The sequence below is a fragment of the Lagopus muta genome, chromosome 9, assembly GCF_023343835.1.
Source record: "Lagopus muta isolate bLagMut1 chromosome 9, bLagMut1 primary, whole genome shotgun sequence".
In the NCBI taxonomy this organism is placed as follows: domain Eukaryota; kingdom Metazoa; phylum Chordata; class Aves; order Galliformes; family Phasianidae; genus Lagopus; species Lagopus muta.
Window position 1 is genome coordinate 7,565,545 of NC_064441.1, and position 20,953 is coordinate 7,586,497.

Genomic DNA, 20,953 nt, shown 5'->3' on the forward strand with positions numbered 1-20,953 from the left:
GTTCAATATTTTGCCTTCTGCCCTTGAATGCTTTGGGAGAAAGGCTTGACACGTCATACAACGAAGACATTAGAATTAAGCTTAAAAGGGAAACACAAAGTACCAGTTTATTTTGTTATCTACAAGGAGAACTGAAATAACTAGTATGAGGTTATTGGAGGACAAAAATAGTTGGCAGAACATCAGAAGCTACCAGTTAACAAGTACCTGTTCGTATGTCCACCCTTCGGCCATTCTGACTGCAGAGCCCAACTCCTTAGCTGCTCTCACCTGCTGGTTCTCAATCATTCAGCTCAGTACTGCAAAGCAAAAGCCTCTTCCTTAGCCCTAAGATTACAATTTCATCAACTATGTACTGGGCTGTCTGAGCTCTCTAAGAGCAGAGGACTTAAAAACCAAATACAGGCAGCATTACCACACACAAATAAAATCTACAGAGACGTCTGGCACTGTTATTTCAAATAAGTGTGAATGACAAAAGTTTATTAAATGCGTTCTTAAAAAATTATATCTTTCTTAAATAAGGAGTTCTCTGCAAGGAGTTCATTGTAAAACAGTTCTGAAGCAATTCATAAGTTATGCATTAACAGGTTGTTCAATAAAAAAAAGTCACTTTAAACAAATGCACTGTGTGTGGTGTCTTCCACTGCATGGTAGGTAATGGTAATGCAGCACAGCTGGGTAAGGTCAGCTCCATTCTGTACCTGTAAACATTCAGCATAAGCAGTAGGCAAGACTGCATCAGTTCATAGATACTTTCCCCCAAAAAAGACTTACCCGCCCTCAAGTGTGTGTTTTATGCAAAGGACCAATATTCCACTCTTATTTGTGGTTAAAAAAAAACAGTCTAGAAAGGTCTTACAAATAATACACTGAAACAATGCATGAGAAGACTTAGTCATGGCAATTTCATTGGAGCTTTATTGCCTCTGTTGGGAATGCGAGGGATTTAAGAAGTTACATTTGAACTTACAGAGATATGTAAATGATGGTTTCTTACTAAATATAATCTTGACATGAGTGTTTTATATCAGGGCACTTCTAATTTTGTACATATTTAATGTATAAAAACAGATTATAAACGAGATGTTTACCTTTTTTTTTTTTTCTCCTCACATTTGGCAAAATTAAATTGATCCATTAAGGGGAGATGATCAGATTGAGGACATTAGTTAAGAATTAAAGCAATCCAAGGAAGCAACTGTCTGCATTCTTAAAAAAAACAGAACTAAAGGAACAAAAAAACCACATGGCCATATCTGAGCACTTTTCAGTACAAAATATTCTCTCACCAGGCATTCTGTCCTTAGAACAACACCCTGTTAAATCAGTGTTTTTTGAAAAACTCTTTAAGATGCCATCATAGCACAAATAACCTTTTTCTGCAACATAATTACTCAAAGTTTTATGCATTTCTTTATAATTACACAGTAATTATAAGCACATAGTACCAAACTGATGACAACACTATTTTGTTGAAAAGATTTTGCATTCAAAAGGAATATTCTTTAAAACAGCACGGCATTATGCCACTACCCCACGTCAGACTTCTTTTGAGGGACAAGTCTGTCCTGGGACAAAAACAGTTGGTTCTCATCCCAGACACAGCATACGAACAAATCAACCTCAAACTGTACCAGAACCCTCAAGACAGAAAACAGCACGCATAGATACCTTGTAGAGCTTTTTCCACACACACCCCGCCCCTAATCTCAAGTCCCCCGTTTATATTTACACAAAATTTAAAAAGGAAATAGTGAAAGCAGCAAAACACACATTTTTTGGCATAGCCAATTCCAGTAGCTGGAGAAAGTCTGCAATGGTTCTGCGGAACCGGATTCTGGAAATAAATGCACAGATGGGTTTGCAAAGGGCACTGCGAGGAGGGGAGCGAGCCTTGTGGTCAAACCTCACAGAACACAAACATTTTCAGCAATCTTACAGTCTTTTTTTCCCTCTCTTCTTTTTTTTTTTCCCCCTAAAATACTTTTAGCATCCGCACACAAGTGTTCTGCTGCTTACTGCAAGTACCAGTTACTATTTCAGAAGTGCGGCCTTACCGTGGGACTGCTCAGCACATGGACTCTCACCTCTGACCTTAATGGCAACTAAGGCTTCTGCTTTCCTGGAGCTTTGTATTTTCCACCTCGCTTTTACAGAGCAGAACTGATCTCAAGAGAACATCTCTTCCCCAGTAACAACTCGGCAGTAGATCATGTTTAGCACAACAGCAGGGCATGAGCTCTCTTGTAACGTTACAAATAAAGGATTGCATCCGATAACACCTGTTCTGAACAAAAGGAACTTGGTTTAATTAAACGCAGTAAGACAACGAGAAGTAGTGATGAACCAACAAAATAACTTAAGGAAACAAAGCCAGTGTAGTAGTTTATATCTGATCTGTGTCTGGACATGCTTTACACTTCATTTCTATATTTGGCAACCACAGTGAAATGTCCGTTTAAGGAAAGCTCAACAAAATAATTAAAAATCGGCGTCATCCATAGCGGCAGTACCTCTACATGATGAAGATTCAACTTGCTTCTCAGAGTAATGGTTTCAAAACCAGGTTTCATATCAAACTCACCATCTTCTCATTATAACAGGGCCGTTTGCTTCCTCACACCTCAAGCATGAAAGCTCCATGCCTGAATTTGAAATACTGTGTTGTGCTGCAAACGTTAAGACACAAATTCAGCATATTCAAGTTTTAGATTTCCTCAGCAATGAGAAAGCTTTTGTGTGACAGAAGCATTTCAGAGCTGCAACAAAATCCATTTCCTTAGATGACAACCTAAAGAATCTTAGAATCTACCCTTACACACACAGCTCATCTCACCAAAGGCCGTCTGTAACACCCAGCACAGCTGCTGTAAGCACACAGGAGTTGTGTCATACTTCAACTGTTCTCAGGGGCAGCTGATGTACAATCAAGTAATGCAGACAGGCACCCAGACAGCCCAGTATCAACAACCTGAAGCTTTCCTGGTTCTTTTGTAACTCTTATTACCAGACGCTCACACTCACTTAGACGATACCTGCAGTTTTCCAGAAAAGGGAAAAAAAAAAATTTAATTAAAAAAGCAAAATCAGACCCAGTACACTTAAATATATCACTCTTAAAGGAAGTGCTATCAAGACTGTCTTTGCAACTAGCCCCAAGTGTATATTTAAGGATTCCTTTAGAAACTCTTCTGATGTTGAGCTGTATAATTCAGATGCCATACAACAGTCGTGTGGTGATGACCAGCATTGTGCTTTATGCAAAACCAGAAACCTCAAAATCATTATAAAGCTGCTCGGACTTATGGGAGCTGAAACTTGGGCAGTCCAGAAAAAAAAATCATCATCCATGATGAAATCCACAATGTTGGAATTTTAACGGGCAGCAGTGGTCCAGACTAGAAGAAAAGCCCAAACCACCAGTAGAAGGATGAATTACGATATGGTCCATGATGTATCCTTAAAGGTTTGTCTCAACCCTCAGCCACACTGTGAGGATTGATCTTCAGTTCAGTCCAGCCAGCAGAAATTGACTGTGCAATTTTCCATTTCAGGTATTTGTACAGACTATGTACACTCTATAAGGGTCCTTTAGTGCTACACTGTTGTACTTTTTGTCCCAGCAATTTGAGGGCGTGCAAATTCCACAAAGTCATCAATAAGAACTGGCCATGCCCCTAAAAGAAAAAAAAAGAAGAAGAAAAAAGGAGGACCAAAGCATAAGAAATCAGTTTGACACAGGCTTTCTTTCTTTTAAAGCTTTGGATCTGAAGAATTTATTTACATTCCGATCTTAAATAGTTTCAAGCAAAAAAAAAAATATTATTTGGCTTCCTTGCTTGAAATGTAAACGCTGGTTACAGATTTCTGTCTTCCTTAGACCCTGCTGATAGAAATCCCCCTCAAGAGTGATAACTGCCTTCATCCTCCTGGGCAAACTAAAAGTTCCAGCTTAAAACTGTCTGTTGTTGGGACAGTAACTCCAACGTGATGATCCAGGGTGGCAGGAGCTGCTTGCAAACCCCTGGGCACTGTATGGGGCAGCCCATGCTGTAAGCTGCAGCCAGCACATGCAGCTCACCTGTGATTTTGCAGGAATGAAAAGCACACCTGTTAGAATCAGCGCATGGGGCCATATCCAAAGCCAACAAAACGCACTGCGATGGCCTAGAAACTGGTATTACACTGCCATGGCACTACATTTCCATACTCCTTATCATGAGGTAGTTAAAATGCTCATCAACATCTAGCATGTTACAGGTAGTGATGTCTAAAGAGCTGCCACCACCACTCCTGTGCACCACAGTCCCATAAAGGTTAAAGCAAAGGTGGGTGCTTGAGCTCCCGCCCTGGAAATATTTTTACCCCAAATAACTAGAACATGTTTTTCTGCCTTTAGCTTTCCAAAACCACACTGACTTATGGTTGGCAGCAGCCAGTTTGCTTAATGAAAAGGGAATGAGAAGTGTCCAAAGTTATTTAAGTTGTAGAAGTTCGCTCCCCACTGCTCTGAAAGTACAAGAAGTTCAGTTTCCTCCACTCAGTGACTGATCTGCCACCAAGGACTGATGGTAATTAGCAATTTTTGGCTGCAGATGGATTGAAAGAGGAAAGATCAATACAAAAGTTTACAAGAAACACATGGTGCAGGAATAACTTCTGTTCAGTGACTGCTGCATTGCAGCCAGCTTCACATTATTATGTGTGATCTTGACGCAAACCAAAATAATCAAACTTTGAATGTACTCTAGGCTAAGAAATGCATTATCTACAAGGAAATGCACAGCCCACCCAATCCGTTACTTGGTTGAAGAGGCCAAAAAATGCACTGGCAGAGAACCCATGTTTTAAAATGGACAGATGAAGGGCTGTCCGAGAGCAAATGAACATCTGAGCTAAGAAGGAAAACATAAACCAAGTTTAAGAAAACATCAGCATTTCTTTTTTTGAAGCTGCAGTAAACAGATGATAACAACATGCATTAGGCAGCTCTAACTGGACTTTAGATCACCAGTGATCTTCTAATTCTGCTGCTGTTAGACAGCTGTGTCAAAGCAGACACAGAAATAAGTGTAACGTAAGACAGAAGTTAATGAAAGAAAATAGAAATTGTTACCTTCCTCATCGTAGTTTGACATATCATCTGCTATCATTGTACTAAAGTCTAGAAGGAGGTTCCAGGTATCCTTAGGTATTGATCTTTTATGATGCTCCTGTTTGTAGGGATGGAAAATTTACACACACACACAAAAAAAAACACATTAAAAATCTGTACACAGAACCTTTTTTACTCTCCCAGAACATAACTCCCCTGCATGCACTATGAAGCGCAGTAGCTGGGGTCTGTGTCAGAACAGCCCATTGCATCAACAACAGAAACACATTTATCTTCCAGGTTTGGAAATTACTGCAGTCCAGTTTTTGTAAAGGTTTAAACTTACCAACAAAAATTTGTTCCACAAGTCTAGAAATTTAAATCTTCCATTAAGTACTAAATTCCAGTAGGCAATGGCCATTTCTAAATCTGTAATATTAAAATATATTACTCTTAGACATATGCACTTCAATACATCACCTCAACAGGCATCTCAACTAAGATGAACTGCACAGTCATGAAGGTTCAAAGATGAATCTAATGCAAACATACCCATGGATCTTCTATGGAAGAGAGCCATACATGGAATTGTCATACAAATACGGTACAGATTTCAATGCTGCCACTCCAACATAGGACTGAAAACTGCCCACATTTGTGTTTAACACATCCAGAACACAAGGCTATTTCAAACGCTTTTTGCTGCCTGGCTGTACCTTAGGGACAATTCGGTGAAATATCTGTCTCAGAAATTAAATACATGCAGTATTTCAGAGCATGAGTGGGTTTGTTTTACTTACATATAAATACAATCCATGTTCAATTGCCTTTTCATGGTTTCATTTTCAGAGCGTCACCGTTAGCGGTGCTGGCTCTGTAACATGGTTTTATTGAGTGCTCGTTTCTGCAGTCAGATTTCTCTTTGAAAAACTGTTTGAGTATCAAAGTCTCAATTTGTGCATTTCAGCATCCTCTGAAGTTCTCACTGGTTTTGAATCTGTTTCTCAGAGCGACTGAGAAAGCCGACAAGCATTCAGGAACAGCAACAACGCGCTGCCTACCGGGCAACTGCACGCTGCTGCCAGCAGTGGGCGCTGTGAGCGCACAGCACTGAGACGCGCTGCTGCACCTGGCAGGGCTGGGCAGCCTCGCTGGGATTTGCAGAAGGCCAAACTGACACACTGCCCTGTTTGTTAGACACACAGTGATGAGTTAGTTGCTTAAATAAGAAGCGTGACAGCTCCGCAATGCTACCTACCGCGATCTCCTCTACCAGGAATTAATAAGGATATCTGCAGTGTGTAACAAAATGCTGATCTTAACTGCATTCAGTATCCATGTGGTTATTAAAATAACTACAGAATGCTGCCTAAGAGACCCTGCCTGTCACAGGGGCTCTTAGAGCCTTTTGCAGCACATCTTATCTCTTCTAACATAAACAGTCCTCTTGTGGGAGAGGAGAGAAGAGGCACATGAGCAGCTGCACCTCCGGACAAAGCAATAAGCCACAGCTCAATCCAGAAGCAAAACAAAAACCACCTCCTTCTCTCCCGACCCCCAACTGCTTCACAACCAAACACACAAACAGGGAGGCGGACCTCAGAGCTAAAAGCAACAGCAAGCAAAACAGAGAATGAACTCTGCACTGCTGGAGGGCAAACAGAAGGTGTCTGGGAGAGCTCCTGAACTGCTCACATCTTTGATATTAAGAGTTTATGCGTTAAAAGTTAATGTATAACCACATTATAAAGCTTTCTGACCAAAGTAATGAATAAAATCTGCCGAGCATTTTCCATCAGCTGCATGGGGTATGATCCCACACTAAAGGCTTCAGCCATGGGGCTCAAGGAGCAGATACAAATTAAGCAGTAGTCCAAACAGTCACTGAATACATTCTACCCGAGAGTGACAGCACATGAGGCGAGGAATGTCTGCCTTTAGCAGATTTGACTACAAAACCAAGCAATTTAGCCTTCAGTTAAAGCAGGCTGGTCAGGGACATCTTTCATTACAGACAAAAACACATTTACTGCTAAGGAAGAACCTGCTGGGCTCTCAGTACTGTATTTCCTCTCAACAGTACAACACTTCAGGTAAGAAGTTGATGGCCACAGAGCCCAGAAATACTGGTTATAGCCAACACCTCCGCACGTACACAGACGTGCATTCTGGTTGGTTAACATTACTGCTGGAAAGATAATTTTGTCCCTTTCTTTTTGCAGTTTGGAGGAGACAGATTTGCAGTCTGCTCATTTACTCAGGTCAGTGTTGGGCTTTTTCCCCCCAAACGACTTTTACTAAGCAATCTTTCTACTTCACCTCTTATGTAATGAGAAAAACAACGCTGCCTGGTCAGTTCATTCATTGAACGGAGGAAAGGTGGTAGGGCAGCACCAAGGGCACAGCAGCACCAAAGGCACCAAGCCCAGGATGCAGAGATCTACTTGCACTATGCAAATTCTACTTTGCAAAGATATTTGCATGCATTTTGGCATCACAGGAGACTCCACACAAGTGCATTTATATGGAAATCAGTTTTACAGGTTAAGTTTACTCTATAAGTGAAAACTGAATTACTTTGTTTAGTGCTGCAAAATCTAAATGAATGTAATTATGACTTTAATGTGAGATCACACTCCTTTGTGCTGAGAATTCCACATACTCCATGAGAGAATAAACCCTCTCGTATAATTTTGTAGTCTATATTAATTATGCAGATATTTCTACCAGCTCAAAGATCTGACACTGACATCCATCTTTCACATAATGAGCTGCACTTCATCCCAAAGGTGGTTAGCATTCAGCCTCACTGAATCACAGCACTGCTTTCATCAGTCATCCCACATTCCATGCACAAACATTTATGATTAAGAATACATACCTAAACCTTTCTGTCCTGGATTCTTTGCAAAGTTGAAAGTAAACTGATAAAAATCCTTAAATCTTCCCGGCTCTTTTAACTCTTGTTCCATTTTAGGAATCTGAGCCTTTAGTTTTTCTATGCTGTCACACCTGCATTTTAAAAAGCACACTTGTGTATTATTGATTTTGCTATAACATAAGAGATACAATGTTAAGAGTCTTTTATAACATCACTGTGGAATACAGTTATCAAAACAAAAATCAAGCAGCCTGATTTATGTAATCACTGGTCTGTGATTAGAGCACTATTTCATTCCTTTGTTGTTACTTCTTCACACTGCCCACTGCACATGATAATCCACAAGATGTGATAAAGATTACTGCATTCACATCATGCAGAGAAAACTCAGGTATGCTGCACTGCTGGCCAATGCCCTTGCTTTCCCTATGTAAATAACTGTGGCAGCCCATCACACAACCAAGGCAAGGAGCACTCATTAATGCCCCCTTCCTCTCGTGGTCACTAAGCTGCCAGTGCTCAGACACCAGATGCATTTCTACAGAGGCAGACAAGTGATGCCAGACTCTGAAAACCCCTGAAGTCAAAGAGGACAACGTGACTCCGAATGCTTCAGAAGAGGACTGTGCCATCCAGTGTTGGCCCTGGGTCACACTCAGCACCCAACACTGCACACTTACCCTAGCTCAGTCATTCCATCCATGAATTCCAGCTTTGAAAATTCACACTGCGTTGCAGCTCGGAACTTCCATGCAATGATGAGTACAGTAATGCTGGCTGGGTCAAGGGCTAGATCATCACAAAACTGCTGTATACCATCTATACCAATTTTATTTTCATCTTGAGGATCTTCAGGATATAGAAATAAGTGTCAGAAAATACAGAGACTTTTGAAATAGTTCATTTATTCAACAAGGGTCTAAGAAGAGCAAACATTTTCAAGGTTGCCAAGATACGCTCTTAGAAGCAAACATTTTAAAAGCAAGGTTAGTTTCTTATTTTCAACACTGAAGCCTTAACATTTGAGGAAGTTTCAACAATAGAGCTTCCCATACAACGAAGCTCATTTGATTTTATTGAGAGACAAAAGCACCACATACATTTGGTTTCTGCAGATGACACTGACTCATCCCAGAGAGACAACAGCAGTCCTTCCCCACCAGTGCCTCAATCATTGGTGTCTTTGGGAACTATCATAACCAATTCTGCAGCGCCCATTCATAAGCTGTGCTGAAACAATTACCAAACCTCCCCATACTGTACCAAGCATTATGCATCCTCTGGCATCACCACCATGCATGAGATTGGCCAAGGTAACCTCCAAGAGGAGAGTCACACTGCCCCGTTATGACTGCAGGTCAGCCACGCACACTCCTCTGTCCACAAAGGACTCAACATCTGGTCTGGAGGTGAGATGCTCACATTTCAAGTGCACTAACAAAAATCTACTGATGCAAGCTGACAAAGACTTGAGGGAAATTGAGGTGTTTGGATTATGCACACACACGAAAACTGACAGAAAATGTAGCAGCAGTCAGTTATAGCTCCCCTAAGTGTTCCACTGTTTTGAATTCACCTTAATATTTTGGTGGGATACTACCAGCTGAACACTGCCTGTATAACATTTAAAAAAAAAAAAAACCACACTATTTTCTGCTCTGTTTGTAACACTGATAGAAGTCAAAAGCTGATAAAATGTAAAGGTAGAATCTGTCAGTGGTCATTGGTACGCAGCCTTTCTCTATGCCAGGAATGAGACCCGAGCAATACGTGTCCCCAGAAGGAGTAAATCCACGTTAACCATTGCAGGTACTCACTGAACACACAGTTCCAGATGCTCTCCTTGTACACATGGATATACATTTAGGGTACATAAAGCAAATTCATGTCATCTTTGCAAAGCAGGAACCACACGTACTTCCCTTCCAGCTTACACACCACAATTAATAACACACAGTGAGGAATGAGGCACTCACCTTTGTATCTGTTATATAGTTGTTCTAACTTCTTTCTGTCCAATGATCCTTTAACACTCTCTCGTATATAAAGTTCAGGATTTTGGAAGAAGTTGTCTGTTGCAACGTCCAGCTTCCAGTCATTCTGGGACAGACAACTCACTGCTGTCTTTTCACTCGATTGTGTGAAGACCATGAACTGACGCACTTTATCCTTCTGCGATGATTTCAACTTGTTCTAGCAAAAAGAGACAACACAGAAGCTAGAAATGTTTGAACAGGAGAACATCAGTACCATTCATTCACTGCCCATCAGAATTTTGCCCGGCAGTGAGACTGACTGACTGAGAGATTTCATTTCGCATGTGACCAGTTTGCTAAGCATCCCGGTACAGTCAGACTGAAGGATGCGCTGGATCAGCAGCAGGGCTGCGCTCTTACTGCAGTGTGTACAATAGTTCAGGGCACCAAAGCATATTTTTAACAGCATACATTCAGACTTACCTGTCTTCTAGGTAATTTACATTGGAACACATCTGTGTTTAAGCATTATAGAAACCATACTGGCAAAGAAATGAAAGAAGTTAAAGATGGGTGTTCTTCTGCACACCAGGGCACAGCAAACTCCCATCCAGCTGTAAGCAGGGACACGTTTCTGTTTAAACCAATTCATATAAATACACACAGTATTTCCAAGAGGGGAGTTAAACAAAGCCAAGGGCTGATGGTGAGAAAGCAACCTTGCAGCTCTTGCACTAAAGCCAATTTCAGTCCTGAAGTTCACAACACATTCAAAGCAGAAAGACCCCTAATGAGCAAGGTTTGACTTCTCAAGCCAGGACTGCACGTCCTACTCTGCACACACACACAGATCACCTTATGCTCTGTGCAGATTTATATCTTCCTTTCATTATTGTAATTCCCCAATGCAAGACTTCTTCTCAAGAGCAAAGGTTAAAAAAGAGGGAAAAACTGCACCCCAGAAGCTATGAACTCTCAGCCACAGCAGGAGTGCTTCAGGAGAAGAGAGAGCTGGAGCTCAAAGAGCCATCAGCCCCCAATCACACCACCATTGGAAGACATGAACTCCAGCTTGAGAGCATAGATGAGAAGCTCACAATCAAGTGTTTTCTGCCTGATGACAGTGAATAGCAGTGATGCTATTCATTAGTTAAGGCATCAGCTTTAGAGTAAAACTATTGCCAAAAACACCTTTTCTAATAAATAAATGCCCACACAATATGCTAAAAAGACTAATAGGGTCTCCTAAAAAAAAAAAAAAAAAAACACACTAGAAAACACAAGAAATCTGTTCCCAAATCAAAGCATCCCTGTGCCTACAACACTTGTCTGAAGCTCCAGCCCATGTTCTGCACACTGCAACACACCGTCAGACTGCACTCCTTGTGACACCGCAGTGCTTCTTTCTGTCAGTTTCCACGCAGCCCTTTGGGCACACGCTGTGGCTGGAGCTCAGATCCTCAGGCACAGCACTGACCTCACAGCACCCCCTAGTCCACAGCCCAAACTGCACGACCAACACAACGCTGCTGATGAGCCCCACACGATGACTTTTGGGCACGATGAATGAATCCTTAGTCGCAGTATTTAAAATTCAGGCAGGTGAAAATGAACCATGAATACAATCCCAAATGAAGATAAAACCATCTCACGGCCGCTGCCTGTACCAATTAGCAGCTTCCCCACATGAGCTCCACACAGCCAGCCTGCTGCAGCCCTGCACTACTGGCTTCCTTTCTTTTGAGAAAGCTGATGCCTTTAATCACTAGCTTTCTTCCCTTTTCTTTTCCTTTGGATATGCAGACATTACTACAGACAGCACCACTATTCTGTACCACGTGCAGAAAGAAGCTTTGTTCTGCCCCGCTCCTGCAGGGATAAACCAGGGACAACAGAAAGGTTGGAGTTGCTCTGCCAGAGCTCAGCACAAACACCACTCCACAAAGGCCAACATGAGAAGGGAGATTGGATCAAACCTGTTCTGCAGTACTGACCGAAACCTATTTATACACAAAATCTTCCCATGCCCGGGGTTCCCTAAGTGACAGTAACACCACAGAGCTGTTCTAAAAAGAACACGGAATGAACCGAGCAGCTAACAACACAACAGCACACAGCATGTCCTAATATTTTAAGATGCAATAAATCACACTTTGCAGACGTTGCTCTTTTTCTGGAATAGCTATTTTTACAGGCCAAACAGGCGTTGACTTTTGGTGAAGCCCCCAAACCCCTGCCATGTGCTGAGTGCTTCCCCAGCAGCCCACCAGCACGGGTGAGATGTTCACATCCCAGTGACAGGACAGCTCTTGGAAGCCTTCTGCAGGACACCAAGAGATGGAATTACAGCTGAGTTTTTATTACCCCATTACAGCTCTTCTTTCATCACCAAAACCCCACACTTTGGGTGGGAATGTGTCTCCAGCCGCCTGCACCTCTCAGGGCTATTTCCAGAAGCCGAGTTCTGACGGTATGACTGCGTTAAATGAGCAGGACAGAAGCCACAGGCACCGATAACCCTCATTCTGGCAGTCATCAGGAACAAATACCTCACACAGCAGTTGTTCATACTCTAATGCAATGCAATGCACTCAGGATATCTCAACTTTAATACCAATTAAAAGGGAAGACGTTTTCACTTAACAGATATGTTTCTTGCTAAAACAGGCAAGCAAAAGCCAACAGAAAACAAACACAATACATTTCCTATTAAGTCTCACCCCTTGGGGTAAGGCTGGAGGAAGGATTCAGCTTAGCCAGCCTGCCAACACCTTTGTGGTACCATGCTGCTCTGTACAACGAGGATGTCACTGTGACACGAGCTCCCTCCATCCTGGGCAGTCCGTTTGCCCATTCCAGGCAAAATCAAATGCTAGCCCTGATCTGCCAGCCCTGATTACACGGTTCCTTTCCTCGTCTCCAGCACTCTGTTTGCAGACACCTCAGCTGGAGCACACAGAGCACACACCATGAGGGCTCCTGGGAAACAACACCAGCCCATCCCACAGCACTGGGCCCGCAGAGCCCTGGGATTCCCATAAATCGCTCTTCTTGGACTTTGCTCAAAGGCTTCACATGGCTGCCAGACAAGCAGTGCGCAGCCAGGCTGAGGTGTCCCTGCCCCACACCCCAGAAAAGCATTCAGTCCCCATAAGTAACAAGGCCTGCCTCATGCCCCCCGCCCCAGCTGCTGCTGGCAGTGCCTGCCCCTCACTGCTTCTCCCGAGCTGCAGGAATGTGAGTGACGCGACATCTGCGCTTTTGTTTCAGCCTGGACTCAAAGAAAAGCCTGTTAGGTTCTCATGCACGTGACAGGTAAAAGCCTTGTCTAAAATAGCAACAATCTCCACGAAGCCCAGGCTTCTCCCCTAACTGCATTTCAACCCCAGCACTGTGCTGGGCTGTGGGAAGCACCCGAGCACTTTCAGAGGACACCAGCGACGTCGGCTCAAGCAGTGAACAACCTCAGTCCACACCGAGAAGAGCATGTTAGTGCATGCAAGGCCTTGCAGCCAGGGCTGTCACTTCTGGTGTGTCTCGGTGCACTAATGACATTAATGGTCAAGGGAATATTCCTCCATCCTGCATCTGACTCACAGAATCACTCCACACTGCGCTAAATCCATCAAAGGGACACCTGGGATGCCTGCAAATAACCTGTTTACTGCCTGCAAATCCAAGGCTAAAGATTACAAGGCAAAACTGTATTTTAGCTTGTCTGATAAGGAAACAAAGGTTAATTACAACTTATTTCTGCCACAAGACTATGAACACACTGAATTGCACTTTAATCCACCAACTGCAATGACATACGTACACTGCAAAAACACATTAAATCCAAGTTAACAACATAAACAATTAAAGCAAATAGCCACACTTTGCTTAACACGCACAAACGTGGCCATCCATTACATTTTACTGTCTACAGCAGCATGTTCCCACAGAAAGGCCATGGAAAGAAGGCCAGCACGGATCTTTAAGCTGCTATCTCCACACTGATGTGGAATCCACTTGCCTGCAGTGGAACAAAAGCAACCAACACGTACAAGGCCTGTCGGCATATCAAACCCAGGGGGAAAATCACAAGCAGCACAATTAAGTTGCATTTTACACCCTCTGAATTTCTTTTGTGTGGATAAAATAATTGTAGAACTTGCACACAGGCAGAAAGCATTAAACAGAAGAGCAACACAGAGCTATCCAGAAGCACACAGCACTTACAGTAGTGCTTTAAGGTAATTCATGATCGCAGAATGATTGGAAGGGACCTCAGAAGATCCCCTCATTCAATTGCCCTGCCAGAGCACAAACACCTGGATGAGGTCACACAGGATCACGTCCAGGCAGGTTTTGAATGCCTCCAGAGAAGACCTCAGGGCAGCCTGTCCCAGGGCTCTGTTACCCTCAGATAACCTAAAGGTAAAGGAAACACCCCAAATCAGGGCTTTTCCAATGCAATTCTGAAGAGAAAAAAAAAGGCACAAAATACAGCTGTCAGCTGTTCAGCATTCTTAACCCCTGACCAGGTTAGAAGCTCTGTTCAGCCACTAGAAGCTACTTTCATACCTTCTATTGCACTGGTACCACAAAACATGAGTTAAATATCAAGAGCTACGTAATGAATTTCACACCTTGCTCTCAGAGCAGTCCGTATGCCCTTGTAATATTTCCATGGCTCTCGTTAGAAGAGAACCTACACCTAAGTTCAAAGGGATCTCCGTGAGCTGGGAGAGGAAACAAGCTCATGCACCATCTTGTCTGCTGCTCAGTCCTACACACAATGCCAAGAATCCACGAGCTTCACTACAGAACCAAAAGGCAACGTTTCATACCAACAAACTGCTACAGACATGAATATATACCATAAAAAAGAGCCCAGCTGAACAGCTCACCAAGTTAGACACTGCATAGCAATGTGATGAAGTACAACAACATTATAGGAGACAACGTCAGATGTTTAAAATTCCGTATTACAAGAGCTTTGACTTCCTGTCACCTGAAGTTCATAATGAAAAATAAGTATTTAACAAATTATGTATTCATCAGCACAGAACTATTCTTCAGAGAGGGCAAACTGGACCGTACAAAAGACTGTAAAAACTATAGACAGAGTTAAGGCTAGTGCCTGCCTCCAGATAGACATGCAGACACTGATGTGCTTACCTTGTGTGTCATACACAGCTCTAAACCCATTCAAACATTCAGAATAGCAATGTTAGCAGCTCTCCTTAAGGAAGATGGAGAGCACAACAGATGCACTTGCTGCTAGCAGCCCTGTCCTGATCTACAGCTCTTTGCTTGTGACCCGTGAGCTGAAGCAGTAATAAAAGGAGACCACTGCCACCACAGGTGGTGCCCAGCTCAAACTACATGGAGGCAGATTGCTCACAGCCACAGCTGGGGCAGCACACCCGATTGCCACACAGCTGAACACCTCTTCTGAAGTTAACTACCAGGCTGCCATGAGGGCTCTCTTCCACCTAGTGGACAAAGACACCATAATGCCACAAAACTTCTGCCCTGAAAGCAGTGGCTGCAGCACACCAGCAAGGCTCAGGGCCAGGAGCACTGGAGGGCAGTGCTGCCAGATGAGCAGAAGCCACAGGGAGCTGTGCTGCAGAGGGGGCCGTGTTGGATGAGCAGCCCAGCCCCAGAAACTACACTGAGCCACTGGACAGACAAGCCAGAGCAGCAGCGCACAGTGGTGGTAAACTGGGATGTTACACCTTGTGCTTTTGGGAAAGGTTTCAGATGTCTGGGAAGAAGTCTCCCTGCTTTTCCTGTAGCTACCAAGTGTAGGTGCAGAGCCCTACACCTGGGCACTAGACTCAATCTGCACCTCTATTTGCAACTTACAAAAGCTGCTGCCTGTCATTTAACCCCATTGCAGTGTGCAGGTCACCCTTTCACCTGGCTGGAGTCAGCAAGCACAGCACAGGGCGTACCTGTTTGCAATGCCCAACAGCTGTGCTTGGGGCCACAACTGTAGTGCTCAGCTACACGCTGCAGAACAACACCAAACAGACAGGGGATGTCTGATGGGAGTATTCCTGCTGCTGCTTCAAGTAGGCACTTCCAAGGCTACACAGACAGAACTTCTCACTATTTCCCATGAAAATATGTTCTTCAGCAGAACAGGCCTGTTATTATATTGCCATAATGTTTCTGTAACTTTGCCACTTACAACAGCATTGTTCAATTTCTAACCACACAGCCAACCAAGAATAAATGAATACGCAGCTGGAATCCTGTGCATACATTCTGCATGCCTACACTGGGTAATGCCGTCAGCTCTAGCAGATTTTTAGGGGAAAAAAAGTCTTCATGAAAGTAGTGTAACATCACCAGATAAGCGTTATTTGAGACAGTCCCAGGAACTGCAGAACTACCACAGGACACCTTTACAGACTGAACTTTAACCAAACTTCAGTTCCAAGTTCCCATTTAAAAAAAAAAATCTAGATAAAACTTCCAATTAGAAGTTATACTGGTAACACAGCGACAAGTTTATTAGAGGTCTATGTACCACACCACTAATTTAAATCCTGGTCAACCAAGTTTTTATGCCAAGAGAACTCCAACAGCTAGCGGTGTCCCTTTTATTTTTCATTTTTTCTGATTTGCTTTTAAAACAGGAAAACACAAATTGCAGCATCAGGTGCCCTTGTACCAGTAAGTGTGCCCAGAGCTTCTCCCCTCCCTTCCCTAAGACAACGCAGCTCCAATATCTACAAGGAGGTAAGTTGCAGTGCTCCAGCCGTGCAGAAGCAGCTAAAGCCGTACAACCTCTGTACACACAAACGGCCTTAAAGCACAGCCATAATGTCTTCTCTTGGGGCACTACTCTGCACGCGAGAACCAATGCAGACCCGCAGACCTTCTTACTTAGGGATAGGGAACATCATCATCTCTGCTTTAAGCAAACAAATAGACGATTTTTGTTCCAATCGCTGCGGTTTCCCTCCAGAGCAGAAGGGACAAAGTCAGTCCGCGCGTGAGCCTGCAGCAAACCCCGAGCTATCAGGAGAAAAACAATGCGGAGAAAATGCGGGGTAGGTCGGTGCTCGCTCGGGGCGCTCACACGAGCGGGAGCCGCACAAAGCGGGCAGCCCCAAAGTCCGCAACGCGCCCCGGCTCGGCACAGCCGCGCTCCCCCCGCGCCACGCGCCTCTCGCCGCCCCGCTCCCGGCGGAGCCCCGCTCGTCCCGTCCCCCCCGGCCCGCTCCGCTCCCCGCGCCCGGCCCGAGCCGCCGCCCGGCATTCCCGCGGCCCTCCGCCCGCAGGAAGACGCCGGACCCGGCCCGAAAAGCGCGGGCGAGCCGCCCCGGGTCGAGCCGAGACCCGGAGGACCTCGCGGGCCGCCCCCCAGTACCGGCCTCCCGCCTCCCCTGCGCGGTCCCGCCGAGGGCGGCCCGGCCCGGCCCCGCGCAGCTCCCGGGCGGCCGGCCGGCCCGCCACCACCAGGCCCCGGCGGCCCCTACCGCTGCGGCGCGGCCGCGGTCCGCCGGCCCCAAGCCGAGAGGCGGGCTCGGAGGACACTCACCATGGTGAGGGCTGTGCGGGGCTGCTTCCCTCGCCGTTCGGGAGGGCGCTGAGGGCGGCGGCGGCGGTCAACGTCTTCCTCCGGCGGCGGCGGCTCCGGCTCCTCGCGGGCCCTTCCGCCGCCTCGCGCTCATGCGCAGTGCGCTGCATCCCCCGTGCCCGGGGCCGGCGCTGCGGCAAGCGGCCGGGCCGCTTCGGGGATGCCGGGACGGGGCGGAGAGCCGAGACGGCCCGGGGAGAGGGGGAGGGGGGGTTCCGCAGACGGCCGAGAGGCGGGAGCCGCCCCGGGGATGGCGGAAAAGGGAGCAGAGAGCCCCGGGGCTGCGGAGGGCCGGGCTTCCCGCGCGGCGCTGCCCGGTCCGCGCCGCCGTTCTCCCGAGGGGAAGCTCCGGGTTTGCTTAACTGCAGAATTGAAGCACGCCGCGATGTCTCTCCGGTGTCGGCGCCTCTTCTGCTCGTGGCCGTGCCCCGCGGTAGCCCTCACCGTGTGCGCTTTAAATGTAAGAAGAGCTGAGATAGGAAACGCAGCCCAATGCGAGCGGCGCCTTCAACGAGCTCTCGTTGGTAGAAGCGCGGCGGCGATATCACCCGCACGTGGGGAAGGCGACGTCTCGGGGCAGCGGTGTCACAGGTGTTAGGAACGGCCGTAATCCATCACTTCTCCTCGTGCAAGAGCCCTCTGCAAGAAGCTGGGGCTGCTGCATGCTGCTGCACAGTGCTGGCTGTGAGGGCTCAGCTGCTTCTGCAGCAGCACAGGTGTAGGAGCAAAAGCAGGTGCAAGGCTTAAATCAGCTTGTTTCAGTATCCCATATATTGGTAGGGAGTGCTGGGTTGGTTGTTTTTTTTTTTTCCCCCTAAGAAATCTTGTTCTATTCCTTGTAGGCTTCATGTCCAGCAAATCACTTTTCATGTATTTCATTCATTAATGGGGAGCGAAAGTAGTATTTGGAGAACCAGGCCTGTCCTGGGACATCCTATGGTCTGAAACGGTAAAACTAAGGATTGAAATGATAATAGAGATATGAACTGTGTGAATTCAGCTAGCCACAGAGACAATAGTTGCCTGGGTATCTTAAATCCTTCTGAAGAACTTATTTTTAAGAGCAAGAATGGCTACAAAGTGGCCAGTACAAACAAGTCACCACACCCAGTCAAGATCACATCAACTGCAGCTGGAGAAACAAAGGTATTTCAGGAGTTAGCTAACTGCCATCATGCTGTGTAACATGCTGTGACAGCCCTCCTGCAACCCGAAGACAAGTTAGATCTTCTGGAGAGTTACTGCAGTGTGTAACAGGAATTTGAGAGATGAGCTGTGATTACGGTGGGTTCCTCCACACAGAGATGGGATTTCTAACTGCCTTGTTTTTCTTGAGCATCTATTATTACTCTTGCTGGTTTTCATTGTTGCAGGATCTCCTGGTGTCTGGCTGGGGTTGTTTTTTGTGTTTGTTTTTTTCCTTTGGGGGAGATGATACATTTCTTTTTTTCCTCTGAAACTTCAATGCTTTGTAAAAGAAGAGGCACCACAAGCAGTATTTGTATGTATTCAGGATATGTTGTCTAAACCAGGGTTGTTACATACTCTACTTTAGTACAGCTCCATCCAACATGGCACAGGAAGTTAGGGCAGGGATAAACAACTCTGCTGCCTGTAATCATGATGTAAGCATTCAGTGATACAGAATAATAATAAATATTGATTGTGTAATCTGCAAGCAGCACAATCAGTGACCACACTAACACGGTGACTTGTCTAATTCATAGCAAGGTAAAGCTGACTCTATTTTGTAGTAATTCAATGATGTTTTATCTCATATGAACGTGAAAGACAACTGTTCTGTTGGTGTTTTTTTTTTAAATCTCACTGTGCTTGGCTAATGCATAATTCTGAATGTAACACTGTTCTGTTTTACACTGACTGATGTGAACCGTCTTCTTGAGCAGACAGAGAAGTAATTCTCATGTTAAGTCAAAGCAGAACCATTTAGCGTAATCCCTTTGCTGAGAACTTCCACTTACAGCACTCTCTAAAGAATAAGCCCAAAGGTTCATGAAGGATAAAAAAGCACTGGAACAGCCTGGCCTAGAAATGTCCTTCTAACCCCCTCCCCTCCCCCCCCCCCCCCAATTCTTCTCAGCTACTTTATGCTCTAGAAAGTGAAACCACCAATTCTTACACTGGTGGAATAGTCTTCAAGCTATGACTATGGCCCTTTTCCTGCAAATACCAACCATGTTTAACCAAGAGAACAAAGTCCCACAAACTACCTTGCACAAGGAGATTCACTGCTATTCCAAGAATATCCAAAGGTACAGACTCAGCAGACTGTTCAACAGATACATTTGGGATTGATATACTAGCCTATATATAAATATATATATAATATGTATATAAAGAAAACAAGACAACACAAAATAAAGCCTGAATCCTCCCATAGGTGTCTAAGCAATTTAACCTGGAAACTGGCATAGAGCCAGTATCTGAAGATTGTTGTTAATAGGTCACAGGGAAGGGTGTTCACCTTCTATTAAGTTTTTCATCCTTCCTGCATTATGTAAGAGGTTAACAAGTTATTACACATAGTCCAAGGCACTGTTAGGAGCTGGGTTCCACTTGACTGTCTCTGGAAAGAAGCAGGACAGGTTTATGTGGCAAAGGAAGACAAGTCACATTAGTGAGCCCAGAACAGATACTAGACTGTCTGAACATTGCTCATGCGTGCTGCATCAACTACAACTTCACAGCACACCTAACAGGCAACAGATTGCAAGGCCTCTGTGTTTTGTGCAACTCCATAGTAACACTGAGATAAACTGCCTTGATTTTAGAATATGTAAGTAGATTTTAGAATATCTAAGTATCTAAGAAATGAGAAAGCAGTAAGAGGTACAGACATTGTCTTGTTTCAGAAGTTCTGAAACAACAAGATATGATCTCTGTAAGCAGAATGATCTGAAGTTCTCCAAGTTCTAAAGCAGACAGCGCCATGACAGCTATGATTTTAATGATTAAAACCTGTACCTTTTAACTGTCAATAGCCTGCCATCCTGGCTACACATCGGGGATTTCGAAACCAGGAGAATAAGATATATTATTGATTTCTCTATCACAGGGATTTTCTGCAAGTATCACCTTAAACTGTTCATCTTAATAAAAAAAATAATTCTAATTCAGGGCACACATTTTGCTCTTCATATAAGAAACAATAATTAAAGTTTATACGTGGCAGACTGAGCCTTTTGCCTTGAAGTAAGCTGTCTGCAAGAGTAACACAGACATACAAAGCAAGCGTAGAAGATGGCTCTTACCTCCTGTCACACATATTTAGCCTTTTCCACTGTTCATCCTGTCATCATGGCACACTGGTTTTGGGGAAGATGTCTATACAATCCAGCCAAAACTAATTTTCTGGTGTCTAAGTAGCAAATTGTGACCTACTTTCCTGTCACTAG

At 44.7% G+C, this 20,953-nt stretch overlaps 1 protein-coding gene across 1 annotated transcript; it reads right to left on the bottom strand.

The window, feature by feature from the left end:
• Nucleotides 1-646: 646 nt before the first annotated feature.
• Nucleotides 647-18,251, bottom strand: DCUN1D1 (defective in cullin neddylation 1 domain containing 1). The gene is made up of 7 exons (XM_048954483.1): nucleotides 17,499-18,251; nucleotides 9,956-10,172; nucleotides 8,660-8,828; nucleotides 7,980-8,110; nucleotides 5,445-5,527; nucleotides 5,120-5,216; nucleotides 647-3,680 (listed from the first exon to the last, which is right to left on the bottom strand). The coding sequence occupies exons 1-7, from the start codon at nucleotides 17,499-17,501 to the stop codon at nucleotides 3,601-3,603; spliced, it is 780 nt and encodes a 259-aa protein (XP_048810440.1). The 5' UTR covers nucleotides 17,502-18,251; the 3' UTR covers nucleotides 647-3,600.
• Between the last annotated feature and the right edge of the window lie 2,702 nt (nucleotides 18,252-20,953).

Bases quoted from the DNA above. Each gene is read 5' to 3' on its own strand.
- DCUN1D1 (XM_048954483.1), bottom strand. The intron at 8,829-9,955 runs GTGAGTGCCTCA...TATATCCTGAAG, and splicing joins ACTATATAACAGATACAAAG to ATCCTCAAGATGAAAATAAA. The intron at 5,217-5,444 runs GTAAGTTTAAAC...CCCTACAAACAG, and splicing joins TGTGGAACAAATTTTTGTTG to GAGCATCATAAAAGATCAAT.